We start from the raw sequence: 19,421 nt of genomic DNA, 5'->3' as shown, positions 1-19,421 counted from the left end.
TGTTCGCTTCCCGGGCCCCCATTAAATATGAAAAAAACGGTTTAAGCGAACGCAGGACCCTATCGGACGGGCCGCGGAATGCCGGCATTTGGTTAAAATCCATTGATCGGAAAAACCCACTATGTTGGTTTTGTGTGCCCCGTGGTCATATGTAAAAAAAAGTAATTGAAAAAAAGAGGCTTGTTTGGTGGTTTATTTTACCTTTATAACAAGGGAAATTAATGAAAAAAGGGTTGAGGGATAACAGATTGTTAAAATTTATTTTAAAAATGTTTTTTTAGACAAAGTTTAACATTTTTAAATTAAAAATCCCGGGGTTTTTTAAATTTATTTTTCGCAACCCTTCTTTTGGGGAAAAAAAATTTCTCATCATCACTTTTTATTCTAAATGTCAAAATCTAAAACCAAAGAAGTTAACTAACGAAAACGCAAAATTGATCAAAAAAAAACAAACAGCAATGTTTAATAAAGCCCCAGACGACTGCCCAAAATTGAAAAAATTTAAACTTTAAAAAATTTTTTAAATGCGAAAATGTTCGGGCTAAATTTTGGGAAATTTTCTTTTTTCCCTGACAATGTATTTTTTTTGGAATATAAAATCAAAAGATAAATTTGTCTTTGGGTTTAAAATTTTCCTTTAATTTTAAACAATTGGGTTTAACAGTCTTTTGAAAATTAAAATTAAACACCCCACTTTTCCCACTTTTTCATTTATGTCAAAAATCCCTTTAAATATGTAATAAGTGTTTTCCTCACCCCTAAAAAAACCCATTAACCTATATAACAAATGTTATTTTAAACCCCTAATTATCTTTTACGTTGAATATCTTACCCCAAATTATCATTACCCCTTTGATTATCTTTTACGCCTGATTATCATTACGATGTTATCATTACCCTAATTTTTTCCATTCCCCTTGTTTAGCATTACGACTATTATTTTTAAGTTCGTTTCATTACACCTAATATCTTTGAATTTCTTTTAACATTTTTAATGAAATAATTTTTTACCCTTCCCAAATAACCCCAAAGTATGGTTTTAAAATAGGGTTTAATTGTTAATGTAAATTTGAAATTTTTTTTCTTTTTTTAATAAACTTTCACCCCTTGTCTTTATTTAGGGGAAAGGCCCGAGTTTTTAAACCCGGGGTCGGACAAAAAAATAAAAAAAAACCTCCCCGTTTAAACCCCTTGGGGGGAAAACCTTTTTCCCTTTACTTTTTTTTTAGTATTTTTTATTCCCGGAAAAAATTTTTCAGAGTTTTTCGTTTAAGCTTATAGTTCAAAATTTTTTTAATTTGAGCAAAAAAACTGCACATCTTTTGCTGGGCCCTTTTGGTTCCCAAAACAAGATTAAGTGTGTTTTTTTAAAACTGATTAACAAACAAACAAAACTCATTTCTGTTTTTAACTATACCCTCCCATTCCCCCTTATCATTACGCCATACCAACATTACACCTTTTCATAACCCCTCCCAACATTACCCCCTTTTTACCATTTCATTTTTTTGTAGCGCAATGCCCAAACATTACGATTTACCATTACCCCTTTTCATAACGCCATACCCCATTACCCCAAATTCCTATTACGTTTTTTCAAAAGCCATATCCCCTACGCCTTATTACCATTTCCCCTTTTAAATTTAACGCCTATCAACTTTACGCCTTATTCCCATTTCCCCTTTTTTACCCAAATGTAAAATTACGCCAAATTTACCATTTAAATACCAAAAAACCCCCAATTTTATTTTGCCCTTCCCCATCAAAACGCCAAGTTATTTTATTTTTTTGAAAAATTCCCCGTCAGATTACTGTCTTGCACTATTAAACACGAAATTAAAATAGTATGTTGAAATGGGGATAAGCAGAACATTATCGAAGGGGAAATAATTAAAAGCGAATTTTAAAAAGGGTTTTTTAAAGAAAAAATTATTAATTGTAATGATATTTTTGGCTAAATTTAAATTTTTTAAAATTAATTTTTACTATGCCTTTACCCTTGTACTAGTTTTTAAACTATCACCTCCCCATTTTGTTTTTTTTTAAAAGGGTTTTCAAAAATGATTATTTTCCCATTCTTTATTTCATCATTCATTACTTCCCCCAAACCTTTTAAATCTTTGAAATATTTTGTCACTAATATTTACCCCAAAACTCATTTTTCATCTTTAAATAAATCGTTTCAACTTTAACGTTTGTTTCAAAATTTTGTACTTTTAATTGTTTTAAATTTTTCTTTTGTTTTAAAACATTTTCAGACTCCCGGGTATTGAAAACAACAAAAGTTTGTTTTCCAGGGGGGCAAATGTCGAAAGGGTAAAAACTGCTTCAAATTATCAGGTTACAATCGCATTTACCCATCCCCGGGCTTAAAAAAAATTTTTTTTATAAAAAAGTTTAAAACCCCCCTCTCCCAGAAAAAAAAAATAAAGCCGAACAAAAAAACCCCATGTTTGCAAAAAACAAAAAAATCCATTTCCCCCTTTTTTCCCCCAATTTAAAAAGATCCATCCAAGGTTTAAACCCTTTTTATTTTTTAATATTTTCTAAAAATTTTTAAAAAAATAAAAAAAACTTACAAAAAAATGCCAATATTTTAACCCATGTCTTTTTCCCGACTTTAAATTCTTTATTTTTAACACACAATTACGAAATTAAAAACAAAAAAACGGTTTAAAATTTCCCAATACTTTCCCAAAAACCCCAAATTTTTTTTTCTTAACTGAACGAAAGCCCTTGGGGGCCCTTTAACAGTTTTTTTAAATATACAAAAATCATATGGGCCTTTTATGTAAAATTTTTTTGATTATGAAATTAACGCCGGGTTGGATACCATCGGAATAGGTCAATTTTCATTGCGAAAGACAATGTCATTGCAATGGGTTTCCAATTCATTTTTGTGTCCCATTTTACTTTATTTTCACTATACACTAAAGTAGTAAATTAGCCTCTTTTTTTTTACACTTTTTAAACCCCAGTATTCTTTCCCGTCATTTTTAAACCTTTTTTTCGCATAAAAATTATTCTGTCTCCTTAAAAACTAGTAATACACTTAAAATCACCACCCCCTTTTAGGGCTGATCATTCGCCCTCATAACGTGGTTTCACCTCTTTTTAACCCAAAAAAATTAGTCGAAAGTTTAAAGTTTAAAAATTTTTTAAAAATATTTTTTTAAAATTAACAAAAAAAAAATTTAAAATTATGTAAATTACTCACTAAATATCGTTTACTTTCTTTTGATTTGGGGCCCCCGTCACGAAAAAACCAACATATCTTTGCGCCCAAGCAGGGATCCTGCTGTTCGTTTTTCAGTTTCTTATTTGTTATGGGGTCTGAAAGCGCAACTGGATGTTGTTTCAGACTCCCGCGGATTCCCGCGGGCTGGTCTGGTTTCCATCTGTCCCCAAACCCATTATTTGGTTTTTCTGACGGGGGCTCATGTTTTACTAGAACACGTCTGTTATACGTCTCATTAATACACCCTCACTACGGCAGCAACCAAAATCTTTGTCTCCCAAACGGTGCTTTTGTGCAGAGTCTCTACTATAGTTTTTATTTTTTTGGGTCGTAGACCCAAACAAATAATGGTAAGCGAAATTTCAGAAAGTCTAATGTTTTATTGCAAATGCCGAAAGTAGTCCACTTTTTTGAAGGCGGTTACTTCCCCTTTTGTATGTTTAACTAACGCCAAAAAATTCAGGGGAGTCACTGCGTAAAGATGGTCCCAAGACAGGCGGCATTAAATTTTCAAGCAAAGTTATTCCCAAAATGGTCGAAATTTTTAATATATTTTTTATTGTAATTTTCTGATAGTAAATACAAAGCAGAAATTCAATTCTTGAACAGAAGTTTTACGTCAAACCTAACAAAAGTATTCTCAAAACAGCTTAAACTAGCATTTAAAAAGAAAGAAATATTTTATTTTGTTACAAGTATCCACACAAATTACAAACGCATTCATAAGTTAAACAATAGCAGTTGGCTAAGAAATTTGTCAATAAAATGCACATCCCACAAATTACGCGGATGAATATGATTTTATCAATTTGAAATACTCATTTTTAGCGATTCGATACCCGAATACTACACAAAACGATAGTGGAAATATAATTCTACATGTCGGACTGTTTTGCGAGAGAATTTTCGCTAAAATATTTACTTCAATTTTTTAAACAAACAGAGTTTATCCTGAACAAAATACCTAGAAATTAAATAAATTACAACCGAAAAATGCAATGGAGTTCCCTAAATTTAGAATGACTTTTGTTAATCAAACTTTGTTTGTCTATAATTCTCCCTTTAAACAAGTGGTAACGCGCTCGCTTTAGTAGTGAGAGGTCTCTCGAGTTCAAATCCCAGTCGAGGAAACTTTTTTTTTTGTTAAAAATTCTTTTTTAACCCTTTTTTCCCATGAGCATATTGCGAAAAATTGGCCGTTTTCATTGAAAAGCCTCCTGTAAACAAGTTCAAACTGCTATGAAACTATGAAAAATGCTTCAATACACTAATGAACTTGGCCACAAATTTTGTTTGACTACACCATAGCCTCTGTAACAGCATGCTCAATGGTAAATTTCCTGTTACCATGGCAACGTGGGAAGTCTCAAAATTGCCAAATATACTTTATGCATTGGTTTTTTTCCATCAAAACTGATTTCAAAATGCTGCAACTTCTCAATGAATTGAGATAGAGTACAAGGCTTTTTCAGCGTCGGTTACTAAGTTACCTAAGATCGAACCTGAGGCCATTTTTAGCCTGTCACATGTCCAAAATTTTCTTGGCGATGAGGGGGACTCCGCCCCCCTTCAAAGGCCCGTCCAAACAGAAGGGGGCACATCCCCCTTCTAGCAACCCCCTGATGCATTATTTGGATGGGGGACGGCACCGAAAAAGTGCTCACTTTTTTTAACAACATTTCTAAAACGAAATACAGTGTTTTGGGCCTAAATAGGGCATTTTTTTCACTGTTTTAGGCCTCAAAAAAAAGGGGGGGGGTGCAAAAGCCGTCGAAACACGCTTATATAAGGGAAAGGTTAAGTGTCTTTGTTAAGAAAGTAGCCATGATATGCAAGGATAAAGTGTGGCTGTCGTAAAAAATTAACATAAATGATTTTTTAATGCAACTCTAGTTATGCAGAATTCCGTATGTATCAAACTCTGGTGCCTTGCAAAATGAATTATTAAACATAAAAATTAACTTATACAGGAAAATGCATTACAGATATACAGTACGATTTATATTGCAAAGATCAGAAAATACCAAACAGAACTTGCAGACCTTTGATTCTTTATAAATAATACATGCTTATAGTAAAGCTCCAGGATTATTTACATCTGTGTAAAACAGCACATTTAAAGTCGTTACAAGCCCTAATTTAGAATAATATGGTTTTCTTCAAGCCGTTCACATATAAATTCACCGTGGCTGAAGGGTTTTCGGGCTCGCTTAGGAAGCGAGAGGTCTCGAGTTCAAATCCCAGTAAAGGTAACTCTTTTTTTTTCAAATTGTTAAAGTCAAATAAACATTTGATTGAATATCAGTGTTGCAATTAGTCTTATAGCCAATTTACTACAATTAGAACGCTGGAAAGCATTGGTGGCACTATACATATAATCTCACAACCTGCACCTTTCTTACATTCTGAGACCCAAACAAATTCAGCGCCTTCTGTGCTTTGATTTATTATGCATGGAATATGGATTTAATAAATGTTAATGACCTAAATAAAAGAGAATGGATGTGGTAGTAAGATGTATAGCCTGACATTGCTACCCCAGGACTATGTACTAAATGTGCCATTTTTTCTAATAGTAAAATTGGATTAAAAATCCCTATATAAATTATGCCTATTTAATGGATATTTTATTTAAAAAACAACTGCGACAGAAATTATGAACTGATTTCGTTTGAATTAAAGAGAGTATTTTTAAGTACAAGTATTTACAAGTATATTATTAGTTATAAAGATTGTTGACAAGGTTTATGACCATATATAAACGGCTATTTGTTAAATATAACTTGATTCTTCATGATATCGAACAGCAGCCTTGTATATAAAACTTTATAATACTGCACGTTTTGTAAAGTCATTTTTCATTGGATAATCATGACGTTTACAAATAGTTTTGTATACACGGCTGCTGTCGATTCATGAAAAAATCTTACTTTTTTCTCTAAAAAAAAGATGCTTGCTGTATTATAAATTCTTATAAAAATGGTTTGACGACAAGTTATAGGGGACGTATAAAAAAGGCTGTCCATGAACGGGTTTCGAACCCACAATGGTGAGGGGCCATGTGGTTCGAAGTTAGCAAACCCCAACAGCTTAATCAAGAGATTACCACGAAAACAAAATAAACACAACAACAAAAATCATTTGTTACAACTGTAACATTATTATTCAGTAGCCACTCTTGCGTAATAGTTGAGTAAGTTGTCGAGCAATGTTTATAAACAAAGAGCGAACGTACCTTTTTTAGAATGAAAGGGGATTTCCACTTATTTCTTTAAAGAATACCATCTGCAAATAATTTAACTTGTCGTGTAGTGGGTGTTGCTGGTGATATGAGGAATATGATGTACAACTGTTCGGGTTGGGATGGAAATCTGTTCTAAGAGTATCTGTAAAAGCTACATCACACTCTAGTTTCCACCTTAAATATACATAAAGAAAACATATTCCCGACTCTCTTTATGATTCTTGTCGTGTCATTAATGAAAATGGTATATCTTCCGAAGGGGTCAGACGTTTTTTTTGGAGATAAATGCAATATATTTAACTCAAAACTTTCTGATTATGGTACCCTATGAATCTAGCTTTTACGCCTATATTATTCCAGATCCAACACCTTTAACAAGCTTGCTAAGCATCTTTTTTGCTCATTACGGCCTTATGTACTTTACGCTTATAAACTCATTAACGTTACATATCGTATATCACCATTAGCCTCATTAGATATTCTTCTTTATTAGCTCTTCGCATATATACTAGATACTTTACATCGTGCATACCTGTAACTTCCTACAAATCTGTCATTGGATTATCCGTTCCATATATTACTAATTTATCTCTAACATAAGTGCTTTCTTCTTAAAATGTACGTTAATACCCGTCAATTATTCACGGTACGCCCACGGAAGAGCACGCATTAATTTCCGCATCGTCCGTAGTACCCGTACTGGTCAGTGCTTCCATATTAACATATCTAATCGTATAGTCCTTGTATTCCGTAGCATCTTTGCAATTTTTGATCATGCCACAAAATTTGTCGGAAATTCAACCGTAGGTAATCCTACTAGTTCCGTATTAATCCTACTATACCTTGTCGTACGAAAACCCGTAAAATAGTCGTCTGATTCGTAGTCCACATTGTCAGATTTCCGCATTTGTATGGAACTAGTATTTGTACGTTTACCTAACGATACCACGGTTTTTAATGAGAATATACGGCATTGTACGAAAGCCACGATACGTAACGTTTATCGAGAGGCAAGAATTGCACAGGTCTTATACGTTTATTGAGTTGCAACACGAACGTTACGGATATCGCCCATCCACTGTTAGTAGGCAATTGAATTTATATTCATGTACTTTTCAAGGGTTATAAATATCCCTTCTTTAAAACAACATATATGTTGGAGACATTTAATAACAATTGATAATTGCATTTACTGGTGCACTTTATATTGAATGGCTCGAATGCGATGGCAGTGGTCGAGCTGCTGATGCATGAGTAATTTATATTAATATCGTTACTACATTCATAGAATAGAATACATTATTGTTAATATTTTACAAACATAGTCGTTTGAAATGGAGTAAATGTACATAACGAAGAGTGATCATAAAGCTCGGACTGGCCGATGATTATAAGATAATTACAGCATTTTTAATATTTCAGGTAATATACGTACTGATATTTTCTAAAATAACATCCAATAGATGAACAGCAGATCTTAATTTAAAGAGACAAGGCAGTATGATGCAACATTTATTAATGATACTAGTCCATATTATCAGAAGAGAACAGACTACTGTGGACTAAAGTGGCTTTTACTTAGACCGCTCATCGTTGGTATGATCTTCATGCCTAACTGTTGGATCAGTCATCAGCAAATTTACAACTTTAATTGATCTGATGACTGTCTCGGGGTCGACGCGTAGCTGAATCCTCTCGCCAAATATGAACGCTGTAATTCGTTTTTTTTTAGTGTTTTTTTCTTTGAGGATTTTGAAATGAGAAAGCAAAAAGGTTTTTTGGAAAGGAAATTTTATTAGGTCCGTATAGACCCGGGCAATTTTTTTTTCCCCGATAAATAGGGTTCTTTCCGAATAGTCGTTTATTGTAAAACCCCGTGTTTTTGGTACAAAAAGGGGGAGTGTACCGGGTATGGCCCGCCCTAAATTCGTGTCGCCCCGATAAACGTATGGCCGTAAAAACCGTGTTTCCGGGGTTTTTAAATGGTAAATCCGTGGGATCCCGTAAAACATACCGTTTTTAATTCCGAAACGGGAAACCGAAAGGGACTACGGTTTTCACTTTTCCCCGGTAGAAATTTCCGTGAAGATTAGCCCCGTAGCTTTTTCCGTGGTTTAAACCTTAAAATATGGACCGGGGCATACTTTAAACACAATTGAATGCTTCATTGTTTAAATATCTGGAAATGGTAAAACATAAAATTTTTTTGGGAAAACCCGAAATAGAAATTAAAAATTTATAAAGGGATTTTTGACATTGAAACATCTAAAAAGTTTGGGAAATAATTTCTTTTTTGAAATCATTTCAAAAAAAATTTTAAAAAATTGCAGGCGAAAAAAAAAAGGCCCAAAAATACAAATACTTGCCCCTCTTAAAATTTTTTATAGAAAAAGCAAAAAAATGTTTTTAAATTTTTAAATCATTGTTCTTTTCCCAAATCAGTCGAAATTTTTATGTTTTTATGAAATTCAAATATAATCTATCTATCTATGTACTATTTTAATGAGTTAAAAACCACAAAAAAAAAAGAAAATTTCTTTAAAGGGTAAAAAGATTTAAATAATTGCCCCAAAATTCCAAATTTTTTTTCCCAATTTTAAAAAAAAAAAAACAAGATTGTAAAATTATCATTCAAAATTAGGTTTAAAAGAAAATCAGAGGGTTTTTAATTTCAATTTAAAAAGATGCATATAGAGGGTGTATGACGAACCAACTTTAAGGGTTTGCGCCCAGCATGGAAGCGGGAAAAAGTTGGAAATCGGGCGCGTTTTGATTGGGACCCCAATGCTGTTCGCTATAAAGTTTCCCCACTTGTAATAGGGTTTGTAAAACGAACAGCATTTTATCCCGGGTAGACGGCGCGGGGGCGAAAGGTGGTCTGGATCCCTGGATCGCAAACTCATTTTGTTGGGTTTTTTCCCTGAAAGGGGGCTCATTAATTTTGTTAAAATTACACGATAATTTCAAATCGGGTTAAAACAGAAATAAAGCAAAAACCGTAATCAGTAAATTTACTAAATTTCTCCTATTAAAAAGGGAAAATTGAGGGTAAAGTAAAACACGGAAAGGAAGACAAAGAAATTTTTTTGAGTCAGTATAAGCAAAATATAGTAAAAATTTAAAAAATTTAAAATGGGAAGCAAATTCGGATAAGTCCCAAAAAAATGGGAAATTTAAAACAATTTACAAATTGTATAATTGAAAGGGAAACCCCCAAAATGTATAGAAATATTTAACTTTTGGAAATTTTTTTTTGACTGTGGAAGCCCTTGATCCCAAAAAGAAAAAAAACATAAAACAATGTAAAAAATATTGTTTTAGTGAATGAAGTTTAGATATGCCTAATTTTGCATTGCTGTATAAAATTTTAGTTTTTTGCGTTTTTCTGTTTTATTTTTAAAATTTTTTTTAAGTTTTTTGATAAGTACGAATCTTGTTTTTGAAAATAAGTTGTATAAACCCCGAAAAATTTAAAAAATTCTGGATGAAAAAAACGTATGAGTAAAATTTAATATAAAAAAATGCTTGCTTTTCCGTCGGTAGAATATTCATATTTAAAATTTCATTTAAAATAGGGCGCGGATTCCCTTTTTAAAATTAAAATGTTAACTATTTTATGAACAATTTAAAGGGGCAATTTTTTTAAAAAAACAAACTAGTTTAATTTAAAATAAAACCTTTTGAGAGTAAGAACAAAGTATTCATAGAAAAGGGCTTATGCTTTTGTTTCCCCCTTTTTTTTATAAATTTAGCCCCCGTCATGACAAAACCCAAGAAAGCGGTTTCGACGCAAAGGACCCGACCCCCTGGGGCTCCGTGCAGCTGGGCAGGGGTCCAGGGTGGGTTTGCAAACAGTTTCCTTTGTTGACTGTAAGGTTTTTAAACGAATGGATCCCAATCAGACTGGGTGGTGGCAGGGCTAGTCCCCGGATCCAGGGGGTGCAAACCCCCTATGTTTGTTTTTTCTGACGCGGGTCATGTTTCTTTTTTTTAAATTTTTAATTACAAAATGAAATATCTGAGTTTTTGTTTTAAAACAGGCGACAATGTGTTTTTGCGGTTAAATAAACCCGATGATGTTGGGATGGGGAAGTTTTCTTCAAAATGTTAAAAAAACCTGATTTGGGAAAGCAAGAGTAACAATTTTAAAAACAAAAAGGGGAAGAAAATTTAAAAATTCCCAACCAAAAATTTTTAATTTTAAAGATGGTATGGTTCCCTTTATAAAAAAAGGTTTTCTTTATTTTTTTTTGAAAATTAAATTTATGGGGAGGCCCCGCCCAAAAAAGCCCCCTTTTGGGGTAAACCCTATTCAGCTTTAAAAGACGTCAAAAAAGTCCTTTTTTCGGCGCATTTTTTTTTAATATTTTAATTTTTTGTGAAAAATAAACAGTTTTTATGAACAAAAACAATTTTTAAAAACTGCTTTTTTTTATTTTCTTTTTTTGTTGATATGATAAAAAATTCCCCCAAAAAGTTTTAAAAAACAACCCTTTTAAATAAGGGCCCCTCTTTTGATAAAGACCAACTCTTTGACAAACGTTCAAAGTGAAAAAGTGACATCCAAATAAAGACGACCCTGTAATAAAAGCCACCCTTCGCAAACCTTCATTGATTAAGATAGAACAAAAGTACCTCCAAATAAAGACAACCTGTTGTATAGTGGCCGTGTTTGGTTTTTCCTCTACAGTTCTTGTGTTCACAGGTTTAACTGCATTCTTTATGGACATTAACCGTTTCTTATTATATCTGTTTTTAAGAACATTTTCATTTTTTTTTTTCAGATGTGTGGTAGATATCCCGAAACTCATATTTTTTCACAAGGAACACACGAGACCCGTTTGTCTTCAGTGCATTTGAATTCCCCCAGACTCATAACAGCGTGTATATTTTTCTGTAACCTCCCACGTTCTGTAAGACTACGGACACTAGCGACATGTGCACGCAAATTTGTCACGGCTCACCGTCACTTATGGGACGCTCACTGTGGACATTGGAATCAGAGCGCGAGAAAATATCAAATTACCTTAATGTATTTCCCTGATACATGTATAAATAAAATGATTAATATAATTGACTTTGTTGAATATACTTTTGGTTAACCTGATTTTATTTTAAAGACCCTGTCGAAGTAGTGAATTCAGGTAAACAGCTATTATAACGCGCTTTTGCACGGGATATGGGGATCTGCAATCCAAATATAAAAATCCTAAATCCAAATAATTTTTAAATAACAACTTTATTACTTGTATAATAGTCTGATGGTGAATGTTTTATATGCAATATATTTTAAAACACAAGGAATTGTTATAGTTATAAAATAATTGCATGAAAGAAGGTCAATTGTTCAATTTTAAAATATCAAATAAAAACACAATTAAATACATGTAAAAGCTTAACACAAGCTTGCTACATAAAACATTGGGGAAAAGCAAAGTTGATTTAACAATTGATAGATTCACTTGCTTGGCAGTGAGAGAATTGTACCGAGATCTTGGTCGACATATAACCCTAGCTAACAGAATAACACAATTAAAAATGAAGCAATCTCAGTTAACATTCTATTCTTATAAACGTGCCATTATATACTTATTTAATACTTTAGCTTAATCTACAATAACGGTACAGAAATAAGTTTAAATGATGCTTTTCGTAAAAATAAAACAACGAAAAACATTATAAAAATAATTTAAAATGTTAAATTGATATATTACAACTGGTATGAATTATCTAAATTTATATGTTATGAACTTTTATTACTAACTTAAATTACTTAAAATTTTACTTAATTAATGCATAAATTAATTACTTTAAATCAAAGTGGAAAATGTACAAAAAAATCAATAAGCGCGATCCAAGATCTCAAAACATCATGCTTTACAAGTAATATATATGTATATTACAATATTCAGAATTAGATTTACTTAATAACATTATACAGTATGAAACCTAAAGATAAAATCTTACATGATATTATTTTATAGTATATTAAAGGCAAAAGAACATGTTTCTAGTATTAACAAAAACATAATAATAAATACATTTAACACACGAAAATGATAAGAAATAATTTACCTGCAATCCAAATATAAAAATCCTAAATCCAAATAATTTTTAAATAACAACTTTATTACTTGTATAATAGTCTGATGGTGAATGTTGACCATGAAAAGCTCTGGGTTACTTATATACAGAATCTGCGATTTAGTGCTCAAAAGCCGTGAAATACGAGCAGGATATCTTGTCACTCAAATTTGAAAGCATAAATTATCAGTTATCACCTTTGTATTTGATCTTTTCTGGCATGTCCGTCAACTTAACACCTCAGGCTTCCTGTACAGGATTTATTACTTATTAATTTTGGCCAAGAGCTTTTAAGATCAATTATCACCTATCAGTGTCACCTTAGAGTAACATTGACAAGTTGTAAGAAATCTTATCACTTATCTACCTTTTTAGATTCTAATCTTGTTTTTATAATTCTTAAAATAATAATTTGGAATTGCAGTTGAAAATCTAAAAATTGTATAGTGAAAAAAATATAATTATCTCTACTTTTAAGAAGTAATATTAATTAGACCAGTATAATATAATTATCTGTACTATAAAGCAGTTGAAATGATAAAAACACAAATACAATGTTTCATTTAAAAAAAACAATTACATAATATACATATTTTTATAAATTACATGATATACATGAGAAACGAATTGCATAATATTACATCCAGAAAAATAAACATTATAATAAATGCCCGGACCCCTTTAACTTTGGGCCCCAAAGTTGAAATGAATAGAAAAAAAAATACAATGTTTATTAAAACAGGTATATTTAAAAGTGAAAATAAATGTAATGGTACCAATACATAAAAAATACCTATATACATATACAAATGCAAAAGAAATAATATAATACAAGCATCCAGTATGTCATAAAGTTTATACTCAACTTTTATAGAGTTTTGAGGCCAGATGCAAAGGCATGTACTAGAAATTGTAGCTTACTAAATTTTTAGGGACTAAAGGTAAAGTTCGGACCGAACGTTTCACTTGTCACCGCTATGAGGTGGCCTTTATGTTGAATGTATACGTATACAAAGAATGATTTCTTAATCATTTTACGGACTTTGAGACTTTGCATGAAAGTTAAATTTACAGTATCAGGCATAGTTAAGGCTTTACTATTCCTGGAATCTTCAATATTAAAATCAGGCCATGAAAAATTTAGCTTTTTGTTATACCATGGACCACGTATTTTGAAGTGAGATATGTCAGATGGTGCCCTGATCTTACAGAAAGCTGGACAAAGAGGTAATGACAAAACAGGCAGAATGATACAAGAGTCGCCAGTTGTTAACTCTAGCATTAAAATAGTTTTTCGATTATAATAGTGCTTCTTTAAAACTGTAAAAAGGACAAATGCAAAATGCAGCAGACAAACAAATAAAATAGCATGTTCCCATGTCAAATCTATATAAATGGTTGGCAAGGAGCTATCATCGGTAGGCTTTGGATTAGTTTTGTAAATGAAAGAGGGAATAGGAGAGGTGGGTAGTGCACTTGCAGTTTGAACATTTTTGAGAATTGTCACTGTAACCAGAAGTTTCTTAATCTTAATACAAGACCAAACTGTTGACAGGAATAACCCTGCGGTAACTCCCATGGTTGAAAATATAAGGATAGAGTTAAGGTTTGGCCATTCAGATTGTATATCTATGAGTCCATCTAAGAGTGGTTCAGTTAACGATTGGAAAGCAGCAGTATCTTGTTTAGCTAAATCAACCATTCTAGATAAATTTAAATGTGCTTTAGCATCATTTGCTAAAACAGAGTGCATCTTATGTTCAAACAATTTGAATTTTGGCAGGGACACATTAACAGGTTTGCCAAATGAAGAGTCAGCAAATATTTCATCATGGAAAGTTTTGTCAAAGAATTTCTGTAATAGTATTAAATTAACATGATGTACAATAGAGATATCATTTGTTTCATTGTGGCACGCTATTAGCCTCTGTGGTAGGTAAATGTGTGACGTTATGACAGAGCATTGACAAGGTAACTTAATTATACAAAAGTCACAACCTTTTATCATTTTATGCTGATGCTTGCATTCTACAGACAAAAGAGGTGTCCTATATAATAAAATGGCATTAGAATCTAACTCAATTAAATTTGGTTTAATAACATTCTGAACAAATCTGAAGTTACAAGAAGAGTGTATGAGTTCTTTGTCATTGCTAAATAATGAAAGTGCACAACTTTGGGAAGTTACAGGTGTTAATGGTTTGTTTTCATAGCAGTGAATGTACTTGGTTCCATGACAATTTAGTAAAGCATTTTGATTCAGAGCCATATAATACTGTCTGTCTGATGTTATAGCAAAATAATAAGGGAGATCTAAAATCTGTGTTGCATGCGTGGAAGAAGAGTTAACAGGAACTGGCAAAGCTAATACTCGATATAATTTAATTGGTTGCTTCTGAACAGTAATTGGAAATTTAACAGAAATATAAATACTATTATTGAATCTTCCACATACAAATTTTGATTGAGAATAAACTTGATTGACATTTTTATAAGTTAAATGAAATCCAGAATATTTAGTAGACAACAAGTTTTGGATATCAGACATAGTTTGCTGCATTATATTAGATGGTATGATAATAGGGGATAACTCTCCTTCTGCTAAACTTACAATACCATTTTTGTATTCATCTAGAAGGTGATTTAAATGACTTGATTGATTAATTTGAGAAGCAAGGGTTTCCAACATTTTGCTAAAACTATATTGTAAATTTTTAGTAGATGTCATTAATAGGTTATGTATATAGTTAATTTCAATTTTGTTAGTTTTAATTCCATCAAGTAAATTGTCCATTCTTTTATTGGCTGTCTGCATAAAGGAGCTTAAATGATTTCCATGTTGTTCTAAAGAATTTAAAATTTTGTAAGTTTTACGTGTTAGAGCATTTACATGTCGAGCTAACATGTTTACGTCTTCAGATGTTGCTGTCCCAAAAATAGATTTTGATAGTTGGCCAATGAAGGGCAATAGACTTCTACGTCTACGTTCCATTCCTCTTCTTGTTTCCGGTATTAGCCTTTTTATTGCATCTATTGTATCGTCCATACGGACTGATGTTTCGGCCCTAATTGTATTTATTTGAGCAAGTACATGACTCACCATAATACATGTTTCGTTGTCTCTATGACAATGTCCTATTGTTGGAAGTACAATCTTATCTGGTATAGGCAATTCAAATGTATGTATCCAATGTTCATTTGCAAGATGCAGATCTGCTATTTCCTTAAATACAATGCCATAATTGAGTCGGGATAGTGACTGGTTACACGCTGCCGGCTGGGCGAAACAGAATAGAAGAGTTAAGATTCCAATGAGCATGCCCCAAACTTTTTGTTCTCTGAAGGGACCTACAAAAATAAGAAAAAAAATACATGTAGTTCAGCCGGTTTGGATGGTGATCAGCCGTCCTATAGCACTATTAGACAACAAATTTGAAAATTTGTTAAGGGTTGGCTTAGCTACATGAAAAAGAATTTTGAAAGGGAGGTTTATTCTAAAGTTAGGAATATTTTGACAAAGAACCAACGTTGGAATTTATTTTCAGAGAACTAAAGTCAGAGACACCCTCAGTCAAAACCTAATTATCAATTAATCAACCTTCTAATCCTGCTCCTCCTCACGTGTTCTGCTTCGAGTCACCATCTTATGTGATGAAGGTTTTCTTGCTGCCTTCTTAATGAGATACTCCTGTATATCTTTAATGGCACATTTATCTTTTTCAATCCATTCCTTAGATTTTTCGAACTGGTAATGTTTCCTTCCATTAATGTGACTGTCTCTAATGATTTTCCCAGTATGTAAAGACTTACCTCCATCAACAGATACATTAGTGTCTAAAGTTGTTGTGCTGGAAGGTGTGGTTTGCCCATCAGTAGAGTCCTTTTGGTCTCTAGCAATTTGAGCATTCTTTTTGGCCTTTACCTGTTTGGGTTTTCGTTTCACATAAAGTTTTAACCTTGCTGCATTTACTAATTCTTTCATAGGAAGTTGTGTACGTACATCTACCAGTCGATAAGTAAAATTTGGCCCAAGACCCTGAATAAAGTAGGGACCTATATGTTTAGGCATGAGTTTGGGAGAAACACCTTTCTGCGTCTTCATGTTCCTCAAAAGTACCCAATCTCCTTCCTTAAAATTTGGGTGTTTTGCCTTAGTATCATACCTTTTCTTGGATTTTTCTTGTGAAATCTTGATATTGTCTCCTGCAAGTTCTCTAGCCACTCCTAAGTTTTTGAACATTTGGTCGAAGAATATTACTCCGTCTAATCCCATCTCTGTTTTTGGAATAAGGGATGTATCTATTGGGAGGTTCATTTCCTTTCCAAACAATAAATAGAAGGGTGAGAACTGAGTAGATTGTGTTGATGGAGACATACGAATCGCCATCATTGCCGATGGAAGTACGGAAGGCCAATTGTCTTGTTCTTTATTTACATATGCTCTGAGAATTTGTTCCAGAGTTGAATTCAGTCTTTCGCAGGTGGAATTGGTCTGAGGGTGATATGCACTGGTGTAATGCCTTGTTATATCGAACATTTCACACAATGCCTTCACCAATCTTGACATAAAATTCCGACCTCTGTCTGAAACCAGAATTCTAGGTGCACCGTACCTGGAAATTACTTGGCTGAACAAGTGTTTGGCTACTGTACCTGCTTCCATGTTTTCCATTGGTATAGCTTCGCACCATTTGCTTAAACTTTCTACAACCAGAAGTATATATTGAAAACCCTCTTTTGATTTAGGCAGAGGTCCAATAATATCCATATGCCATCTATCAAATATCTTATTTACAGGCATGTTGGATAAGGGTGCCTGATGTGGACGTCTGTCTACTTTTATCCTCTGACAGACATCACATCCTCGCACATGATTTTCAATATCCTGGAAGCATTTTGGCCAAAAGTATTTGTACCTTATGGCAGCAAATGATCTTTGAATTCCAAGGTGGCATCCCCCTGCAGCACTATCATGGTAACTTACTAATAAATCCTGACGAAGTTCAGTTGGAACTGCTACCTGTATGATAATCCTATCTTCTAGTGGAAGTTTCTTACCTCTTGTTTCATAAACATGATATAATACGCCTCCCGAGAGTTGGTAATGGTCACTTTCAAACATAGTTTTTCGTGCTAATGTGTCATCCTGCGGAAGAATACCTTCGTCTAAATACTTATATATATGTTTAAAATCCTCACAATTCTTTTGGAACTTGCTAATTTCATGAGTTTCCCAGGGAGGTTGTATGCTTCTATTATCATCTGTGGGTTTGGAATCTTTCGCATTGTTGTCAGAGAGAGCTGCCTTAGTTATTTCAGTATCTATATCCTTGTTGTCTTTATTTTCATTTATTTCGCGTAGTTCTTTATTAAATACTTGTAACTTCATTACACACGGAGACGGGTCATAATCAAAGAATACTTCTACCCTTTCCAATTCATCGGGTTCTTCAAGAGTTGTTTCAGGATCCAGGGAAATGGTCTTTTCTGGTTCTGTATTTACAGAATTGACAATAGCGGACAAACCTGACACATTAATTGATTCAAAATGTGCCGAGGTAAGCTGGCTTTCGTCTATAGGTTCACGGTTGCTCTGTAACTGTGTCTTAACCTCAGAATCAGCTGCACTTGGTTCGACAGGATATTCACGTCGAGACAAGGCATCTGCATTCTGATTGGCCCTACCTTTCCTATGTATTACTTCATAATCATGTCCTTGTAATTCAACAGACCATCTACCAAGTCGGCTAGAAGTATCCTTTATCTTGTGTAGCCATGCCAAAGCTTTATTATCAGTGTATACAATAAACTTCCGATGAGACAGGTATTGTCCGTACGTTCTTATACCTTCCAGGACAGCTAAGCATTCTTTGTCAGACACGCCCCACTTCCTTTCATCCGAACGTAGAGCACGACCCCCGTAACTTATCACCCTCTCTTTGCCATCAGCTCCTTTTTGACCCAATATATAGGCAAGAGCAGTGTCTGAGGCATCAGTGGTAAGTATGAAGGTCCTGTTCATGTCAGGATAGTGGATCATTGGAGCTGTGACCAATTCATGCTTTAAGGTGTCGAAAGCTGTCTGGTGTTTGCTTTCCCATACAAATTTCCTATCCTTTTGTAACAATTCATTAAGTGGGACAGTTATTTGAGAATATCCTTGCACAAATTTCCTATAGTAGTTACAAAGGCCAAGAAATGAACGTAGAGAGCGTTGATTTTTCGGAACTGGAAATTCATCTACAGCTTTTGTTTTCTCCTTATCAACTTCGATTCCATTTTTAGAAAGAATATGACCTAGATATTTAACTTTTTCTAGAGCAAAGTGACACTTTTCTGGTTTGAGTGTGAGATTTGCCTCACGAAGTTTTTGAAAGAGTAAATCCAAATGTGCTAAATGTTGCTCAAATGTTTGACTAAATACTAATATATCATCTATAAAGCATAAAGCCTGTTTCCAATTCATAGACCCCAGAACTTTTGTCATCAGCATTTGGAAAGACATTGGCGCGTTCTTTAAACCAAATGGCATTCGGTTGAATTCATAAATACCGGAAGGTACGACAAAGGCTGCTTTGTGACGTGTTTCCGGGTCAAGTGGGACTTGCCAAAATCCTGATGCCATATCTAATGTGGAAAAGTACTGAGCTTTGGAATCTCCGATACAGTCAAACACGGATTCTATTGTTGGCAAAGGAAAAGCTATAGAACGTGTTTTACGATTTAAGGAACGATAGTCAATTGCAAATCTGAACGTATTGTCACGCTTCTTTACCAAAACAACCGGACTGTGCCAAATAGAATTTGATTCCCTAATTATTTTATTATCAAGCATTTTCTGAACTTCATCATCTA

General features: G+C 33.3%; 1 protein-coding gene across 1 annotated transcript; it reads right to left on the bottom strand.

Annotated features, from left to right (window-relative positions):
- Nucleotides 1-11,702: 11,702 nt before the first annotated feature.
- Nucleotides 11,703-15,896, bottom strand: LOC132746373 (uncharacterized). Its single transcript, XM_060735494.1, has one exon. The coding sequence runs from the start codon at nucleotides 15,883-15,885 to the stop codon at nucleotides 13,495-13,497; it is 2,391 nt and encodes a 796-aa protein (XP_060591477.1). The 5' UTR covers nucleotides 15,886-15,896; the 3' UTR covers nucleotides 11,703-13,494.
- Nucleotides 15,897-19,421: the final 3,525 nt, after the last annotated feature.

Source organism: Ruditapes philippinarum, unplaced genomic scaffold (genome assembly GCF_026571515.1).
Source record: "Ruditapes philippinarum isolate M1 unplaced genomic scaffold, ASM2657151v2 ctg15277_1_1_1_1, whole genome shotgun sequence".
Classification (NCBI taxonomy): Eukaryota; Metazoa; Mollusca; class Bivalvia; order Venerida; family Veneridae; genus Ruditapes; species Ruditapes philippinarum.
This window is presented reverse-complemented; position numbering and strand designations above follow the sequence as displayed.